General features: G+C 42.0%; 1 protein-coding gene across 7 annotated transcripts in view; it reads right to left on the bottom strand.

Moving 5' to 3' along the window:
* Positions 1-13: 13 nt before the first annotated feature.
* Pogz (pogo transposable element derived with ZNF domain) overlaps positions 14-18,637 on the bottom strand; it is a 50,889-nt gene continuing 32,265 nt past the window's right edge. For all 7 annotated transcript variants that reach the window (XM_090341005.1, XM_090341009.1, XM_090341011.1 and 4 more), the window contains 9 exons: positions 12,179-12,279; positions 9,616-9,762; positions 6,026-6,160; positions 5,749-5,915; positions 5,336-5,476; positions 4,881-4,937; positions 4,100-4,212; positions 3,782-3,806; positions 14-3,659 (listed from right to left, as the gene is read on the bottom strand). In XM_090341005.1, the coding sequence (XP_090197131.1) occupies positions 1,988-3,659; positions 3,782-3,806; positions 4,100-4,212; positions 4,881-4,937; positions 5,336-5,476; positions 5,749-5,915; positions 6,026-6,160; positions 9,616-9,762; positions 12,179-12,279 (2,558 nt within the window). In that variant the 3' untranslated portion in view covers positions 14-1,987. The remainder of the gene's footprint in view (positions 3,660-3,781; positions 3,807-4,099; positions 4,213-4,880; positions 4,938-5,335; positions 5,477-5,748; positions 5,916-6,025; positions 6,161-9,615; positions 9,763-12,178; positions 12,280-18,637) is intronic.

The following is an 18,637-nucleotide window of genomic DNA, read 5'->3' as shown; positions in this document are numbered from 1 at the left end:
TCTCAACACAAAGTAAGTCAATAAATACGTGTTTATTGATTAAACTGAATTATAAAAAAAACAACCAAAAAAACTTCTTTCTACTACTAAGCCATGCAGGCGGAGTCCACAAAGACAACTTCCTGGCCAAAACCCAGTTGATCCATTGCTATGATCTTAGAAAAATTTACCCATCCAGAAAGTCAAGAGTGCAGAGACAAGGAACCCAGCTCTGCTAAGGCTGTGGCTGCTGCAGAGACTACCAAAGAGGAGGGTTAGGGTGTAGACAGAAGTGACCAATCATAGTTCTTCAAATTTCTCAAAAGCAGAGGGTTGAACGTTCAGTCCTTCAAGAAAATGGCATTGGGCAAAAAGCTGGGGAAGTGAAACCCAGATGGATCCTTAGTTCAGTTTTGAGATGCCATGGGTGGAAAGCTGGCCAAGCTGTTCTGGAAGAGAATGCTCCAGTTCACTATATTATAGTGTGCTGGATGTTCTTTAAAACAAAACAGCAGGGAGAGGAACTGGTAGTAAATATCATACCTGTAACCCACCAGTGTGACATCTTGAGTGTCTGAAAGCCTACAGGGTCACCTAGGGTCTGGGGGAAATTTATAAAATGTTCCCGTTCATTTTATTAAATGTTCCATTTATGTACATTTTAAAGATGAACCATTTACAAGCTTGTGCAGGTTGTCTCCTTGGCTCATAGGAGGAAAAATTGCTGAAAGCCTCAGGATGGACAGAATGGTGTAGCTGTGGGAAAGGTAGACTTGGTTTTTTTGCTCTTTTTCTCTATATGGTACAGTACATTTTGGCTTATAACCATGAATTTTTTATTTTTATTAAAAAAAATCCCTCATGCAAATTGTAGAAAAGAATTTTCCTTCAAGCTGGCAGTGAAAAATAAAGATTCATGGTTTCTTTTCTTTGCACACACTCCCATGTTTTTCCTTCGCATCAGATTCTTCTCTATTAAGAGAAATAGGGGAAAGCCACAAGGTGATAAGCACGATTTCAGCACTTAAGTTTGCATAATTAGTTCCTGGCTGTAGGATCTGTGATGCTGTCCACTTAAGAGGATGAAGTTCAAAAAGGAGGGAGGGCTCGAAGGGCTTGCAGGATGAAGACAAACTGAGAATGGCTTCCACCCTAACACTCTGATGACCTCAGGACCTCTGCTAAGGATATGTGTGTTCCTTTGTCCAGAGTGATGGGCAGTGTGAGACTGGGGCAAGGAGAGTTCAGGGATCCCCAAGAGCAAAATACTGTTTTTGTTGGAGGGAGGATGGTGAGAAAAAGACAAATCTATTCATTCTGAATAATTAAGGGTGGTTTCATGCATTTTTAAAGCCACAATTTTATATCTAGAGTTGTTGAAACCAACATCTCTGGAGAGGGAAGGTAAGAAAAGGAGAAGGAAGAAGAGGGTTTTTTTTTTTTTCCTTGCATTTTCATTTTTATATAAAAGTGTTAAGACCACAATGAAAAAGTTTATCCATATACATAGTAAACCAGTTTGAACTACATATTTTTGTCTTTCCCATCTTCAGAAATGTTCTCACATTAACAATGGTTATTAGATAGTATCATGCCCAAAGACATTGGCCACACACAGTAAAACAAACAAAAAACCCGGAAGTACTATGATACAATTGAGGTAAAGGGGGAAACAAAACAACATTCACCCACAAAGGGTTTTTTTTTTTTGTTGTTTTTCTTGATTTTTTTCAGAAAAATACTGAACACAGTGATTTAAATTTAGAAAAAAAAAGTCACAAAAGCGCCTTTTTTAGCAGAAGTGAATGACCAATGGGGTCAGCTCCTCGGCTCAGAAATGATCACTATTGACTTCCTAATCACAAATTCACAGGGAAGTATAAGTCAACATCGGGGAAATGGCATAAAATTAAAAATATAAACCAAGTACCCCACCTGGTATGTCCTTTTCCCTAACCCCCTCTACCCTCCCCCACTTTCCAACCTGGCTCCACACTCATGATCCCGCTCAGATCTCCATCAGATCCAAGTCCGCCTCCTCAAAGCCATAGAAAGACTCTGTTTCACTTTCCCCCTCAAACAGCTGGTGAAGGCTTTCAGGCTCAACTGTCTCTTCAGGAGATGATCTGAGTCGGGGAGTGGAACATGAGGGTTCCTCAGACTGTTCCCCACTCAGCTTTAGCTGCTCCTCTAGGGAGGCAATGAGCTCTTCCTGCATGTCAGCATTGCGTGTAGGTGAGTTAATGTTGCCATCAGGCCCTGGCAGAACGCTAGCCACAAGGAAGGACCGCTGAACTAGTTCTGGGCAGTCTCCAATGACGCCCAACACCTCACTCAGCCAGACTAGCACTAGCTGAAGCAGGACACCAGAATCACAAGCAGTATCTGCCATTTCCCGAGCCTGCTCCTTCCACTTTTTGTGCAGAAAGTTCTTAACAGTCCGTTTGATACACACATCTAATGGCTGGATTTTGGAGCTGCAGCCTGCTGGGACCACTGCAGGCAAAGTGCTAGAGGCACTAAGCAGGGCCAGTACCTCTTCAGACAAATGAGTGCGATGACAGTCCATTACTAGCATTCCCTTGCTACGTTGGCAAGCTGTGTGCTTCCTCCACACGCGAGCTGACCACAGCTCCATGATCTCATCGTCACTGTAACCACTTTCCTTTGCTTCTAGCAATATAGACTCTGGCACATTAGCAGGCTGATCTATGTGTCCTCGATAGAAAACCAGGGTAGGGAGAATAGTGCCATCTGCCAGAATGGCCAGCACAACATCACACCAGGGTTCCCCTGTGCCCACTGTCTGCAGGGCATTCTCCTTGCGGTCATCACTGCTCAGCACCTCTGTATCCAGGAACAAGGAGATCTCATCAATAGCTACAATCATAGACAAGGGCAAGTCTTGGTTGTGAATTTGCCGCTGTACAAATTCAATGAAGAGTCCTGCATTTTCTGCTACATCCTTTGGTAGGGTGTGAGCCACAGCTCGCCGGGCATGGGGAGTCAGATGGTGCCGCAACATGAAGCGCACAGCCCATTCATAGGAGATCTTAAACCCCCCCTCCAAAGAACGTCCTATTTTAGTGGCCTTCTGGAACAAGGTCTCCTCATTCACAGGGAGCTGTTGTTCCCTTTGGGTCAGCACCCACTCAGCCAGTTTCTCTTCTGCCTCAAAGCTGAGGTATTTGCCCTCTAGATTCTCCCCTTGGGAGGCCTGGAATCGACGAAGCCAACGCCGAATACGTCGCTGGGGGTTTCGGAAATGTTCAGCTGCCTGTTCTGTATTGCAGCAGAGAGCAAACAGTACTACTCGTAGCTTCTTCACTGATAGCTGCTCTTTCTTGCCAATTCCACTATTACCTCCACCCCCTGATGCTGGCTCAGCTTCCTGGATGACTGGTCTGCCTTCATCCTGGTCATCAACATTCAGACACTTGGTCCCCTCTGGGGCCAAGGGTGGAAGGACTAAAGGCTGCGAGTGAGTGGGGGTTGGCGGCGGGGTTGCAGTTGAGGCTGGTGATGGGAGTGCTTGAGCCACAGGCATTGGGAGCTCTTCAGGCTCAACGGGGGTGGCTCCCGCAGATTTCACAGTGGCAGCTTTGTTAGGCAGGGAAGAAAGAGGAGGGTATATATTCTTCAAGTTCCGGTCATGTACTCGGTCATGAGTCTGACCATGCCTAAAGTGTAGGTAGGGGAGCAAAGAAGAAAGAAAGACAAGTTAAACAAGGAAAGTGAAATAGTAGAAATAAGAGCACACACTGCAAAACAGCAACTTAATCATTAAGTGAGAATTTGTTACCTTGAGTGAGATAGCCAATTGAGTCCTAGGGAAAAGGAGGGGAGGAAAAAAAAAAAAAAAAGCTCAGTGAAGAAAGGAGTCCTCCAAAAGACGGCATCTAGTATTTCAAACACTACATCCAAATACACTGCAGAGAGCCTTATAAACTTCAAGTTCCAATGTTTCTAATTTAATGCAGTGTATCTAAATAGTGAGTAGGTGACACTGAAGAATATTCATGGCTTACAAAGAATGACAGCAAGTATCTTTTTTTTTTTGGGATAGGCATTCCCTCGCTCCCCCCACTCGGCCCCAGTAACCTTCATCTCTCCTACTTACCCCGTGGCAGAATACTACTGGATCTGTGGGAGGGGTTGAAAACCAAATGCTTGGCCATGGCATCTCCCACAGAGGTAGTAAAGGTACATGAGGTGCAGGCCAGCTTGATTCCACTGTGGAAGAGAGTCAAGAGTATAAGACGAATATGGCAATGACACTAGAGAAAGTTAAAATTTTTAGGCTTAGTAAATGAGAAGCCAGTGACTCATGCCTGTAATTCTAGCTACTCAGGAGGCTGAGATCTGAGGATTGTGGTTTAAAGCCAGCCAGGGCAGGAAAATACTCGAGACTTTTATCTCCAATTACTGGGACACCAAAAAACAAAAACAAGGGCCGGGAGTTTGGCCTAGTGGTAGAGTGCTTGCCTAGCATGCACGAAGACCTAGGTTCGATTCCTTGGTACCACATACTTAGAAAAACCCAGAAGTGGTGCTGAGGCTCAAGTGGTAGAGTTCTAGCCTTGAGAAAAATCCAAGGACAGTCCTCAGGCCTTGAGCTTAAGCCCAAGACTGGCAAAAACAAAAACAAAAAAACAAAAAACTGCAAGTGAAGCTGTGGCTTAAATGGTAAATCATTAACCTCAAGCTGAAAAAGCTCAAGGAAAGTACCCAGATCCTGAGTTCAAGTCCAAGACCAGCAAAAGAGAAAGAAAAAAAAAAGGGGAAAGAAAAATATATTCCCTTTTCTCTCAATCCACACTATCAACCACCCTATAGAACAACTAAAAGCATATAATGTAAAGATTTAGAAAATTACAAGACTACCATAAGCTTTTCCTTACCTCACAGAGTTTTTAAACAAAGCCAAATACTTGGGGCTCTTCCGTGGAACATGATTGCTGGGAAAGACAAAATGTGAAATAAGGTTTTGCCAGCTAAGCTAGAGGTTACCAGCCAATGACAATGTGCAACGTAAGATGCTTTCTATCATATATGATACTTCCTTCAACTGTAATACACATATGAAATCACGTCAGGACCAATTACAATTCACACCTTGATCTCAATTAGGTGGACTGAGAAAGTGTTTCTAACAAGCTCCCACCTAATGTTGGTGTTTGGTCCACACTTTTGAGTAGGAAGATCCTACAGAATCAGGAATACACACCATTAAAATCAAGTGAACATGGCTTTGGTCTCTTATCTTGCCTGCAGAAATAGTTCTCTAAGAGTTCAAAACAAATTAGGAAACAAACTATGAGCAGGGAAGGGAGTGAAATGATTCTGAACAACTTACTTGATCATGTGGTTGGCATAGGCTCGGGAGCAGCAGGTACTATAGCGACAGAGAGAGCAGTGGACGTAAGTAGGGAAATGATTAGGGAAATCTGGGATCTCAAAGCTACATTCCAGACATGTCTGCCGGCCCATGACACTCCTGAGGAGAAGAAAGAAAAAAAAAAAGAAACAAGAAAGGAAAAGTCTCATTACTGTTCCAAGTATCCTCAAGTTAAGATTAAAGGCAGTAGACGCTGTTGATGCTTACACTGCATCAGAAATACCCCTGCCCAGGGCTGGGAGTTTGTCCTATTGGTAGAGTGCTTGCCTAGCATGCACAAAGACTGGGGTTTGATTCCTCAGTACAAGAAAAGAAAAGAAATAACCCTGCCCACACAGACCTCTCCCAACCAGCATTTAGAAAGCACTGACATTTTCCTCACGGCTCTCTTCTGGACATTGCGTTGGACAGGGGGATAAAGGAAAACAGGCAGGGGGTCTGCTGAGGTCAGTGGTGCTGCCTCCTGCAAGGTGCTGGGAAGTGTATCACTGGAGGATATCACAGTTCTTGGCTGCCCTCGGGATGCCCGGATTGTCACCTGACAGTTAGGAAAGAAACAGTAAGATTCTACCCACAGTAACCATGGAATACTGAAAATCTCTACCTTCCCCTTTCTGGTTCTGTAAAAGACTTTGGCAAACCCTTTACCTTGGTTCCTGGTTTCAAGCCTTCTAGCTGCTTGGGTTTACGGAAGGTTTTATGATGCTGAAGCTTGTGTTCAATTTTGTCCTTGGCAAAGAGAAACTGCAGCCGGCACTTGTTGCAGTGATAAACATTTCTCTTCTGAAGGGGAAAGGCAAGAATTCTTTAAAGGTCCCCAATAACTTTCCTTCACTGAAAAGGTAGTTCAGCATTACTCAATGTAGGGTTCTTTCCAAAGAGAGGTAGAATCAAGGCTAAGATGAGTAAGCCATTAATTCCTGACTTGTCATAACTTGGACCAGTGTCATAAACTTACTGGTTCCTACTTTATATAACCCCATCCTTACATTGTTGTCAGTGCTACCCATTCCTGGAAATGCTTCTTTTTTGACTCTTTAAAAGATAATAAATGGCCCTGGAGTGTGGCCTAGTGGTAGAGTGCTTGACTAGCATGCAGTAAGCCTTGGGTTCAATTCCTCAGTATCATATACACAGAAAAAGCCATTAGTGGTGCTGTGGCTCAAGTGGTAGAGTGCTAGTCTTGAGATAGCTCAAGGACAGTGCCCAGCTACTGAATTCAAGCCCAAGTACTGGGGGGGGGGAAGGGGGGATAAACATGGTAAAACTATCAAACAAATCAACTTATACCTTCAACCCAACCTATGTTGTAGATTTTTTTTTTTTTTTGCCAGTCTTGGGCTTGGGCTCAGGGCCTAAGCACTGTCCTTGGACTTTCTCAAGGTTAGAGCTCTACCACTTGAGCCTCAGCACCATTTTCGGCTTTTTTCTATGTATGTGGTACCAAGGAATCGAACCCGGGTGTTCGTGCATGCTAGGTAAGCACTCTACCACTAGGCCAAACTCCCGGCCCTGCAGATTTGTTTTAATTCTTCCCCTCAGTTCCTTTCCACATTAATAGCTCATTACTCGTTTTCCTTCTTTCTTTTCTTTTCTTTCGTTCTTTGTCAGTCCTGGGGCTTGAACTCAGGGCCTGAGCACTGTCCTTGGGCTTTCTCAAGGCTAGAGTTCTACCATTTGAGCCACAGTGCCACTTCAGGCTTTTCTATGTATAAACTCCTGGCCCCCTAGTTTGTTCTCTCTCTCTCCTTCCTCCCTCCTTCTCCCTCTTTCTTTCCCTCCCTCCCCTCCTCTCTTTCTTTCTTGTCGGTCATGGGGCTTGAATTCAGGGCCTCAGAGCTTGTCCCGGGGCTCTTTTGCTCAAGGCTAGTCGCTACCACTTTGAAACTCAGTACCACTTCTGGTTTTCTGGTGGTTAACAAGAGATTGAGTCTCAGAGACTTTCATGCCTGGGCTACCTTGATCCTCAGAACTCAGTCTCCTGACTCGCTAGGATTACAGCTTTTTTTTTTGACAGTCCTGGGGCTTGAACTCAGAGAATTGTCTTTAGATACATTTTACTCAAGGCTAGAGCTCTACCACTTGAGTCACAGCACCATTTCTGGCTAGTTCTGTGTACATGGCAACAAGGAATCAAATCCTGGTCTTTGTTCATGCTGGATGAACACTCTAGCATTAGGCCACACTCCTGGCCTCATTTTGTATTCTTTTAATATGCCTTCCTTTCCTGTTTTAGTGATTCCTTTCTGGATAGTATTTTAAAACAATGTCACATTTATTCTATCTCCTAAAAAAATATACCACGGCCACCCAAAACCTAAATTTTCTCATATTTTGCTTATCACTTCATAAGCATCTTTAAGTTATGTTTCCTTCCCTCTTGTTTATTTCTAGAATTTGACTTTAACAACAAAATGGTTCTTGTTTATACAAATTAATGTCTATCTTGCTTGCTACCTTTTTGCAGTATGTGACATTTTCATCTTTTTTGAAATACTTCTTAGCTTCCCTTACAAGTCTGCTGCTTCCCTCTAAAACTATTGTGCTGGCTTTATGGATACAGACTTTAAGAATCCTAAGCCTTTTGTTCCCCTGTTCCAGACAAGGCTGGAGAGTTCATGACACTTAAGAAGTTAAAAATCTACTGGATTTATATAATAATGATGCCCAAGTATCTTTTTATTTTTATTATTATTATTTTTTTTGTCAGTCCTGGGCTTGAGCTCAAGCCTGAGCACTGTCTTGAGACTTTCTCAAGGCTAGAGCTCTATCACTTGAGCCTCAGCACCAGTTCCGGCTTTTTTCTATGTATGTGCTACCGAAGAATTGAACCCCGGTCTGTGTGCATGCTAGGCAAGGACCCTACCACTCGGCCAAACTCCTGGCCCCCCAAGTATCTTTTCAACACAAGTTTTTTTTTTTTTTTGTCAGTCCTGGGCTTGGGCTCAGGGCATGAGCACTGTCCGTGGGTTTTTTCAAGGCTAGAGCTCTACCACTTGGAGCCACACCACTTCTGGCTTTTTCCTATGTATGTGGTACTGAGGAGTTGAAACTGGGTCTTCATGCATGCTAGACAAGCACTCTATCACCAGGCCAAACTGCTGGCCGACTTTAGACTATTTTTATACCTATGAGGGCCTGAAGGATTTCATACTTGCTCTGCTACTTGTTTCATTGTTTTTTTGTTTTTGTTTTTTTAACAACTAGTATCTACCACTCCAGCCATGATCCAGCGTGGCTGTTTGATAATTAATTGGAGATACAGTCTCCTGGAATTTTCTTCCCAGATTAGCTTTCAGCCTCCTGAGTAGCTAGGATTATAGGCATGAGCCACCAGCACCCAGCTTTTCCTACTAATTGCCTAATACATCTCCAGGTCATAAATATCAATATATCCTCAATTCCTCATATATATCCTTTTTTTCATTTCAAAAACCAATAATCAGGGCCGGAAGTTGAGTCTAGTGGTAGAGTGCTTGCCTAGCACGCATGAAGACCCAGGTTCAATTCCTCGGTACCACATACATAGATAAGCCAGCAGTAGTGCTGTGGCTCAAGTGGTAGAGCACTAGCCTTGAGGAAAGCCCAAGGACAGTGCTCAGGCCCTAGATTTTAAGCCCCAGGACTGGCAAAATCATCATCATCATCATCATCATCATCATCATCATCATCATCATCACCACCACTATATAATCAATTAAACCAATAATCATTTCTTCAGCAGTTTTACTGCTGAAAGAGCCTTTTGACTAGTCTTATTTCTATCTTAATCTTTTCATCCATTTGCCTCAGAAGAACCAGAATAAAATTGTAATAAGATCCTCCCCTCCTGTTCTGTCCTTCCTAACTTCCCATCCTCATCATCTACATTGAACATACCTTAACTTTGTAAATCTCCAGTAAAAAAAAAAACTCCTGTGCCCACAGGTATACTATTTTCTATTCTATTTTACTTGGGTGTCATTTTTACTCATCCTTCAGGTCTATAATACTACTACATTCTGGTTCCAAAAGAGATACATAATTTTCTGTATCTATACTTTCTCCTAACAAAAACTCTTGTCATATTCACTGCACCATCATTTATCTACCACTACCACCTACCTTAGAAGATGGCACATAGTTGAAAATGAGTAATTTTTGCAAGCATATGTCTATTATGTTCCCTAGCACAACTATTTGCTCAGCATTAATAAATGAAACAAATAAGAACATAGGAATGACTTGGTGCCTGGTACCTGGTGTCTCATGTAATGTAGTTGGAATGCATTGCCATTTTTGAAGACCTTCAGGCAATAAGGGCAGAGTAAATGCCGGGTATCTTCATGGATCATTCGAAAATGGACATCAACCTCAGAGTAGAGGGAGGAGCGATACTGACACACCTGAGTCACAGAAGAAGAAAAACAAGGCTAAGAGTGAACAACTGATTTAAAACAAGGTAACAAAAAATGGTCAATATGAGAAGTTTTCCTAATCCAAGTCTACATCTGTAGTGATCTTACCCATGACTTAGGATAAACACTGTGAGGAAAGGAAAACATTACTACAATCTATTCAATAAGGAATAAAACATTCCCTGTATATCTTTAAAAGTCCAGGAAAATAAATCACCCTGGCTGGGTGCAGTAGCTCACACCTGTAATCCTAGCTACTCAGGAGCCTGAGATCTGAGGATCAAGGTTCAAAGCTAGCTCGGGCACAAATGGACCTGAGACTTTTTTTTTTTTTTTTTTTTGCCAGTCCTGGGCTTGAGCTCAGGGCCTGAGCACTGTCCTTGGACTTTCTCAAGGCTAGAGCTCTACCACTTGAGCCTCAGCACCACTTCTGGCTTTTTTCTATGTATGTGGTACTGAGGAATCGAACCCGGGTCTTCATGCATGCTAGGCAAGCACTTTAACCACTAGGCCAAACTCCCGACCCTGGACCTGAGACTCTTATCTCCAGTTAACTTCTAGAAAATGGGAAGTGGGGCTTGGCTCAAGGGTAGGGCAGTGGCCTTAGGCTGAAGAGCTCAGGGACAATGCCCAGGCCAAGTTCAAGACCCATGACCCACAAAACAAATCAAATCAAAATGAAGAATTATTTGCATTCACACATTTCAGATTCCATCTCACCCTAGATTGACCACTATGAAGAATTCAAATAATCACAAATGCTGGTAGGGATGGGGGTGGAAAGGACTCCTAGTGCATTGCTGGTGAGACTGTAATTAGCACAACCATTCTGGAAGGCAGTTTAGAGATTCCTCCAAAAACTAAACATAGAACATCCCTATGACCCCACCATACCACTGTTGGGCATCTATCCAGAATGGCACAAGTCAGGATACCATAAAGAGACTTGCATATCCTTATGGTCACCTATTGCACTATTGACAAGATCCAAAATGTGGAAACAGCCCAGATGCCTTTGAGTGGATGAGTGAATCCAAAAAAGAAGTAGCTACACATAATGTGATTTTGCACAGCTATGAAATAACAAGATGATGTTATTGGTGGGGCTGGTGGCTCACATCTATAATCCTAGCTACTCAAGAGGCTGAGATCTGAGGATCAAGGTTCAAAGCCAGCCCAGCACAAAAGAACCTCTAGAAAATGGGGCACAAATTTACCTCTAAAAAACAGGGAAGTGAGGCTTAGCTCGAGGGTAGGGCGACAGCCTTGAGCTGAAGAGCTCAGAGACAACGTCCAGCCTCAGGGGTAGAGTTGTAGCCTTGGGCTGAAGAACTCAGGGACAGCACACAGGCTGAATTCAAGCCCCATGACCACCACAAAAGAAAAAAAAAAAAAAAAAGATAATGTTATTTGCAGGTAGATAGATGGACCTAGAAAAAATTATCTTAAGTGAGGCAAGACAAGCTCAGAGACACAAAGGGTGCATGTTTTCTCTCATATGCAGAAGCTAGATCTGAAATATAACTGGATGTGATAACTTACATATGATTCCAGGCATTCACAAACAATAGTCAGACCAAAGGAGGATACCAGTAGGGGAGAAATCCCATAGGTCTTAAAATACTATTTATTGGAACAAATTCTGAGAAATGGAAACACAGGTGGCACCTTTTTTCTTTCTCTTCTGTTTTTTCTTTGGGGGGGACAGTAAAGGGGGCACATGGAAGGATAAACAAAAGTAATCATGATATTCAGTACACACTATGTGGAAAATGAACTATGCAACTTGTGAGCAAGGATGGGAGGAGGAAACTGGAGGAAAGCAAAGGAAGTAGTGACACTGTCCAAAAGAGAAATGTATTACCTAAATTATAAATGGTAACCCCTACATATACCATCTTAAAACAAACACACAGATATATACTTACTGATGGTCACAGGACTGGGTGCTGGTACCTGAGCTTTTATACCCAAGGCTAGTACTCTATCACTTTGAGCTACAGCACCACTTCCAGTTTTCTAGGGCTAATTGGAGATAGGGTTTCACAGACTTTCTTCCCTAAGGTGGTTTTGAACTGTGATCCTCAGATCTGTCTTATGAATAGCTAGGATGACAGGTTTGAGCCACTGGTGCTCTGATATATATATATATATATATATATATATATATGTGTGTGTGTGTGTGTGTGTGTGTGTGTGTGTGTGTGTGTGTGTGTGTGTGTGTGTGTGTGTGTGTGTGTGTGTATTATTTTTAAAAAAATAATTATTTGCCTTCAGCCTGAGAGCAATGTGTGTGTGTGTGTGTGTGTGTGTGTGTGTGTGTGTATTATTTTTAAAAAAATAATTATTTGCATTCAGCCTGAGAGCAAACTGGACTAAAATTAGAGGGAGGAAAGGGCAATACCTGACAAACATAAGGCATCTCTCCAGGCTTGTGTGTATCCTTCATATGCTGGAGAAACAGTGGTTCACTTTCAAATGCCCATTCACAGATCTTGCATTTGGCTGTAAGAATAAGAATCAATAAATTGACCTTAAGTAAAACCAAAATCCTCCTGATCAGTTCCATTTCCCTCCTCCACCTCCTCCCCTTCTTTCCTGCCAATTCTGGGGCTTGAACTCAGGGCCTGGGCACTGTCCTTGAACACTTTTTGTTCAAGGCCACTTGAGTCACAGCACCACTTCTGGCTTTTTCTGTGTATGTGGTTCTGGGGAATCAAACCCAGGGCTTCGTGCATGCTAGGCCAAGCACGACACCACTAGACCACGCTCTGGGCCATTCCCTTCATTTTTAACAGTCAACACATAATTTTCTGCTGGACTTTCTTTAAATCAAGTTGTTTTTGCATCAGCATTTGAATTTCTAATAACTAACCTTTCTCTAGCTCTGAATTCTTACCATAGGTTCACTCTAGATTATGAACTATTTACATTTAATTTAAGCACAACTCAATTCTTCTGCTTATTATACCCTTCTCCTCACTTCAACTTCTTCTTTTTTTTTTTTTTGCCAGTCCTGGGCTTGAGCTCAGGGCCTGAACACTGTCCTTGGACTTTCTCAAGGCTAGAGCTCTATCACTTGAGCCTCAGCACCACTTCTGGCTTTTTTCTATGTATGTGGTACCGAGGAATCGAACCCGGGTCTTCGTGCATGCTAGGCAAGTATTATACCATTAGGCCAAACTCCCGGCCCCTCACTTCAACTTCTTCTACCTTAAAACACTGTATTGTCTCAGATTCTATAGGCATCTTCTGATACTGTTATTTCAAAATGATCTAGGAATTATTTATTTATTCATTACTATAGGCAAAAACACGATGGAAATTCCATTTCCTATAACTGACAATCAACATTTGTAGTCTCTCAAATAAATCTACAAAGTTACAAGGTATTTCCATTCTTTACACACGACTAACGCATTTTTTTTTTTTTTTTTTTTTAAACTCAGGGCTTAGATACCGTCCCTGAGCTTTTTCAAGCTGGTGCTCTACCACTTTGAGCTACAGCATCAATTCTGGTTTTCTGGTAGTTAATTGGGGATTAAAAAAAAAAAAATCCCTCAGACTCTCTTGCCCAGGCTGACTTTGAATTGTGATCCTCAGAGCTCAGCCACCTAAGTATTTAGGATTACAAGCACAGACTATTAGCACACAGGTGATGCATGGATTCTTTAAAAAATTCCACGTACTACATTTCTATCATTAAGGGCAACAATTCTGTGGCTAATAAAACAAATACCTGAGTATTTACATCTGAGTATAATTAAGAATTTGCTCCCAAGAGACAATAATTTGGCCGGGAGTTTGGCCTAGTGGTAGAGTGCTTGCTTCCCATGCATGAAGACCTGAGTTCAAATCTTTGGTACCACAAACATACAAAAAGCCAGAAGTGGTGCTGTAGCTCACATGGTAGAGCACTAGCCTTGAGAAAGCCCAAGGACAGTTCTCAGTCCTTCAGTTCAAACCCCAGGACTGGCAAACATAAATAAAAATAAAAATGATCCTTGGTTATCTCATATTGTTACACTATCTCACTTTGTTACCTGATATATCGGATATATTTGTATTTGGTTATCTGAAATTGGATAGGGAACGGGGGAAAACAAGATGAGGGATGGGGGGTGGGGGAGAGGGAAATGGGGACCAAGACATGTGAAAGGGTATCAATGTATGGGAATTAATGCACCATCTATCTGGCAAATATCATGTAACCCTTCTATTCATTACAATAAAAAAATACATGGGAAAAATAAATAAATAAAAATGATGAGCTAGGTGTAGTGGCTCATGCTTGTAATTCTAGCTATTCAGGAGGCTGAGACCTGAAGATCAAGGTTCAAAGTCAGTCAGGGCACAAAAGGATCTGAGACTCTAATCTCTAATTAACCTCTAGAAAATGAAAGTGGGGCTTGGCTTAAGGGTAGGGCGGAAGCCTTGAGCTCAGGGACAGGGCCCAGGCCGACTTCAAGCTCCATGACACACAACATAAATAAATAAACAAATAAATGATGGGCGGGTGCTGGTGGCTCACACCTATAATCCTAGCTCCTCAGGAGGCTGAGATCTGAGGATCTCAGTTCAAAACCAGCCTGGGTACTAAAGACTATAAGACTCTTTTCTCCGGGCTGGGAGTCTGGCCTAGTGGTTAAAGTGCTTGCCTAGCATGCATGAAGACCCGGGTTCGATTCCTTGGTACCACATACATAGAAAAAAGCCAGAGGTGGTAGAGCTCTAGCCTTGAGAAAGTCCAAGTCCAAGGACAGTGCTCAGGCCCTGAGCTCAGTCCCAGGACTAGCAAAAAAAAAAAAAAAAAAACACTCTTTTCTCCAATTAACCACTAGGAAACTGCAAGTGGGTGCTGTGACTCAAGGGGTAGCCATAGAGCCTTGAGCTCAGGGACAGTGCTCAGGCCCAGAGTCCAAGCCCCACCAACAAAGAGAGTAAAATGTCTAAATTTCCAGAAGAGTTCCAAGATTTTGTGCTTATTCTCCAAGAAAACTAATTGCACAAAAGTACTGCTCAAGATTATATATAGATTCCCTTCTTGAATACCTGTTTGTTAAACAAATCATTTGAAATATGATGTAAAAATCAATGTTAATAAATTCTTTAATTAAAAATAAATAAAGTGAGATTAAACAATGAAAAATAAAGTACTGCTCAAGAGTGTTGTTAGGTGCTACAAGGACAGAGATGAATAAGACAGTCTGCTTGGAGGAATGAGGAAAGACTGTGAGAAATACAAGTTGAACCTTTAAAGAACAAGGGATTCCAAGATAGGAGCCAAGAGTAGCAGAAGAAAACATATTTAGGGAGAGAAGTTCACATTTGTAACTTTGTCCTTTTCCTCTTACCTCTCAATTTGCTTATCTCTTTTAAGTTAGTTCTCCCTCTCTCTTTTTTTCTAGAACATCTTCAAGTGTTAATGCCTTCAACTGTTATGTCCAGGTTATACTTCCTTTTTCTCTCTTGGACAAACTCATTCCATTTCAATGGGTTTTCCTACATAATTGCATGACCTGAGTTTAGGCCCCAGGTTTGGCATCAAAAGCAAAAAATAACAACCAACAAACCCAAGAGTGAAACAGATGGAAGTATAGTGTAAATGTGTGGAGATGTAACAGTGATATTCTCTCCCTTTTTTTTTTTTTTTTTTTTTTGCCAGACCTGGGCTTGAGCTCAGGGCCTGAGCACTGTCCTTGGACTTTCTCAAGGCTAGAGCTCTACCATTTGAGCCTCAGCACCACTTCCAGCTTTTTTCTATGTATGTGGTACCAAGGAATCGAACCCAGGTCTTAGTGCATGCTAGGCAAGCACTTTATCACTAGGCCAAACTCAGCCCCAATTCTCTCCCTTTTATAATATATGCCAATCACAAAATAACCCACTAAACAAAAAACCCTCAACAACAGGGGCTGGGAGTTTAGCCTAGTGCTTGCCTAGTATGCACAAAGATCTGGATTCAATTCCTTGGTACTACATACACAGAAAAAATTTAAAAAAAAGCCAGAAATGGTGCTGTGGCTCAAGTGGTAGAGCTCTAGCCTTGACAAAGTCCAAGAACAGTACCCAGGTCCTGAGCTCAAGGCCCAGGATTGGCAAAAGACAAAAAACCTCAACAACAACAACAAAAGACTAAGAACCACGCACTTAAAGCATCTACTGCCCTTAAACAAGCATAGGGGGTGGGGAGGAAAGCACTATTAAAATTATGTGCCAGTAATTCTAGCTACTCAAGAGGCTGAAATCTAAGGACCATAGTTCTACTCCACCCCAAGCAGATAAATCCTCAAGATTCTTATCTCTGATTAAGAAGGAAAAAGCTAAAAGTATAGGCATGGCTCAAGAGGTCAAGTAGAATACCTAGAGTTCAAGGTCAAAACAAAGACTTTACAATGAAATCCAAAAATAAAATTGAAACCTATTAATGAAAGGTTGGCAAGTTATTAAGCTGTTGATAAGAACAAATTCTGGCCAGGTGAGATGGCTCACACCTGTAATCCTAGCTACTCAGGAGGCTGAGATCTGAAGATCACAGTTCAAAACCAGCCTAGGCACTAAAGTCCTGATACTCATATCTCCAATTAACCACTAGAAAACCGGAAAGGGTGCTGTGGCTCCAGGGGTAGGGCGATAGCCTTGAGCTGAACTCAGGGACAGAGCCCAGGCGGACTTCAAGCCTCACAACAAAAACAAACAAATTCTGTCATAAGCAACTTAAAAAATTCAAAGTCAGGGTTAAGAGAATAGGAAGTCAAGGGGGAAAAAATGCAAACAGCTTGCACTTTTTTCCTCAAGAAAAAATTTACCTTTCCAATGTGGAGCCCATATGTATGTGAAACAAAGACCTAACAATATTTATTCTGCTACAAAACAATAAAAAGTTTTACTATCCAATAAGGAAGCTATATGCAACATATGGTTACTGAACACTTGAAATGTAACAAAATCAACTGAGATTTACATTTCAAAAAACTTTTTCATGAGATCTTGTAGGAGGCAGAGTAGGGTTTGGGGGGGTGGTTACCAGCAGAAGTGGCTTGGGCCAACAGGGGTGTGTGAATATAGTGCCCAGCATTGGTGGCTCACGCCTATAATCTTAGTTACTCAAGAGGCAGAGATGTGAGCATCAAAGTACAGAGTCAGCCCAGGTACAAAAGGATCTGAGAGTCTCATCTCCAATTAACCTCTAGAAAATAGGAAATAGGGCTTGGCCCAAAGGTAGGGTGGTAGCCTACCCTGAGCTGAAATGCTCAGACCGAGGGGTAGGGGTAGGGCGGTAGTCTTGAGCTGAAGAGCTCAGGGACAGAGCCCAGTCCAAGTTCAAGCCCTATAACCCATTCCCCCCCAAAAAAAAAATTAAAAAAAGAAAAAGAAGAATGAATATAGTCAAAGATGTTTGCTGTCAGGAAGGAGAATAATAAAATCTGTTGAAATTATTTTAAGAAGGGTAAGAGAGGGGCTGGGAGTTTGGCCTAATGGTAGAGTGCTTGCCTACATACCTGTGTGCATACAGACCTGGGTTCAATTTCTCTGTACCACATACATAGAAAAAGCCAAAAGTAGTGCTGTGGCTCAAGCGGTAGAGCTCTAGCCTTGAGAAAGCCTAAGGACAGTGCTCAGGCCCTGAGTTCGGTCCCCAGGACTGGCAAAAAAAAAAAAAAAAAAGAAGGGTAAGAGAATGCTAGAGAATGATTAATTGGGATATATGTTTGGAAATGTAACATGTAACCCTCCTTGGTACTACTCAGAAAAAGCCAGAGCACTGTGCCTCAAAAGGTAGAATGCTACCCTTTAACATAAGCACCTTAGGGACAGCATTCAGGCCCAGAGTTTAAGCCCAAAGATGAGGAAAAAAGAAAAAGAAAAAAAAAAAAAAAGAAAAAGGCTCAGGACATAGGAAAAATAAATCTGTGTTAAATAATTCTATATGCAGATATAGGGCCTGAGACTAACTCAGCTACTCTGCCACGAGCCACAAACCATTAAGACACAGCAAGGTAGAGAATGTCTGAGCTTAAAGCCTGTTCTCTCAATCTCTTATAATTCATGTCTTTTGTTTAATGCATTGTCTATATGTTTTAAACCACATTGTTTCCAATCACCCAAAAGCTTTTTTACTAATTTTCCATTAGTCCAAAGACATCTATCTATCTGTATCTATATCTACATATCTATATATTCCTCCCCTCCCCACCAGTCCTAAGCTTGAGCTCAGGGCCTGAGCAATGTCCTTGGACTTTCTCAAGGCTAGAGCTCTACCACTTGAGTCTCAGCACCACTTCTGGCTTTTTTCTATGTATGCGGTACCAAGGAATTGAACCTAGGTCTTCATGCATCCTAGGCAAGCCCTCTACCATTAAGCCAAACTCCTAGTCCTTAACTACCACTTTTTGTGATACAGGGCCAAAAGATCTTTTCCAATCTCTAAATTATCTCATTTATGACTGATATCATACAGGACATGTGTTCATAATATATTGTCTTGTTCTCACAGCTGTGATTACAACTTACATAATTTTTGTCTTTTCTACAAAATTAGAAATTCCTTAAAGGATATTAAAATTAGTCTGAAGACCAGGTTCAAATTCTTACAATATCATCTGAATATAAATGTAAGGGCAGGAGAGAAATGGCAGAAGCATGGCCTAGTGGTAGAGGGCTTTCCTAGCATGCATGAAACACTAGGTTTGATTCTGCGGTACCACATACACAGAAAAAGGAGGATGTGGTGCTATGGCTTCAAGTGTAGTGCTCTAGCCTTGAGAAAGCCCAAGGATAGTACTCCCGCCCTGAGTTCAAGCCCCAGGACTGGCAAAAAAAAGTCAGTGACTCAGAGTATGACCTAGTGGTAGAATGCTTG

This window comes from Megascapheus bottae, chromosome 10, assembly GCF_031878675.1.
Source record: "Megascapheus bottae isolate mThoBot1 chromosome 10, mThoBot2.hap1, whole genome shotgun sequence".
Lineage (NCBI taxonomy): Eukaryota > Metazoa > Chordata > Mammalia > Rodentia > Geomyidae > Megascapheus > Megascapheus bottae.
Note: the sequence above shows the minus strand (reverse complement) of the source record. Positions and strands in the feature narration are given on the sequence as shown.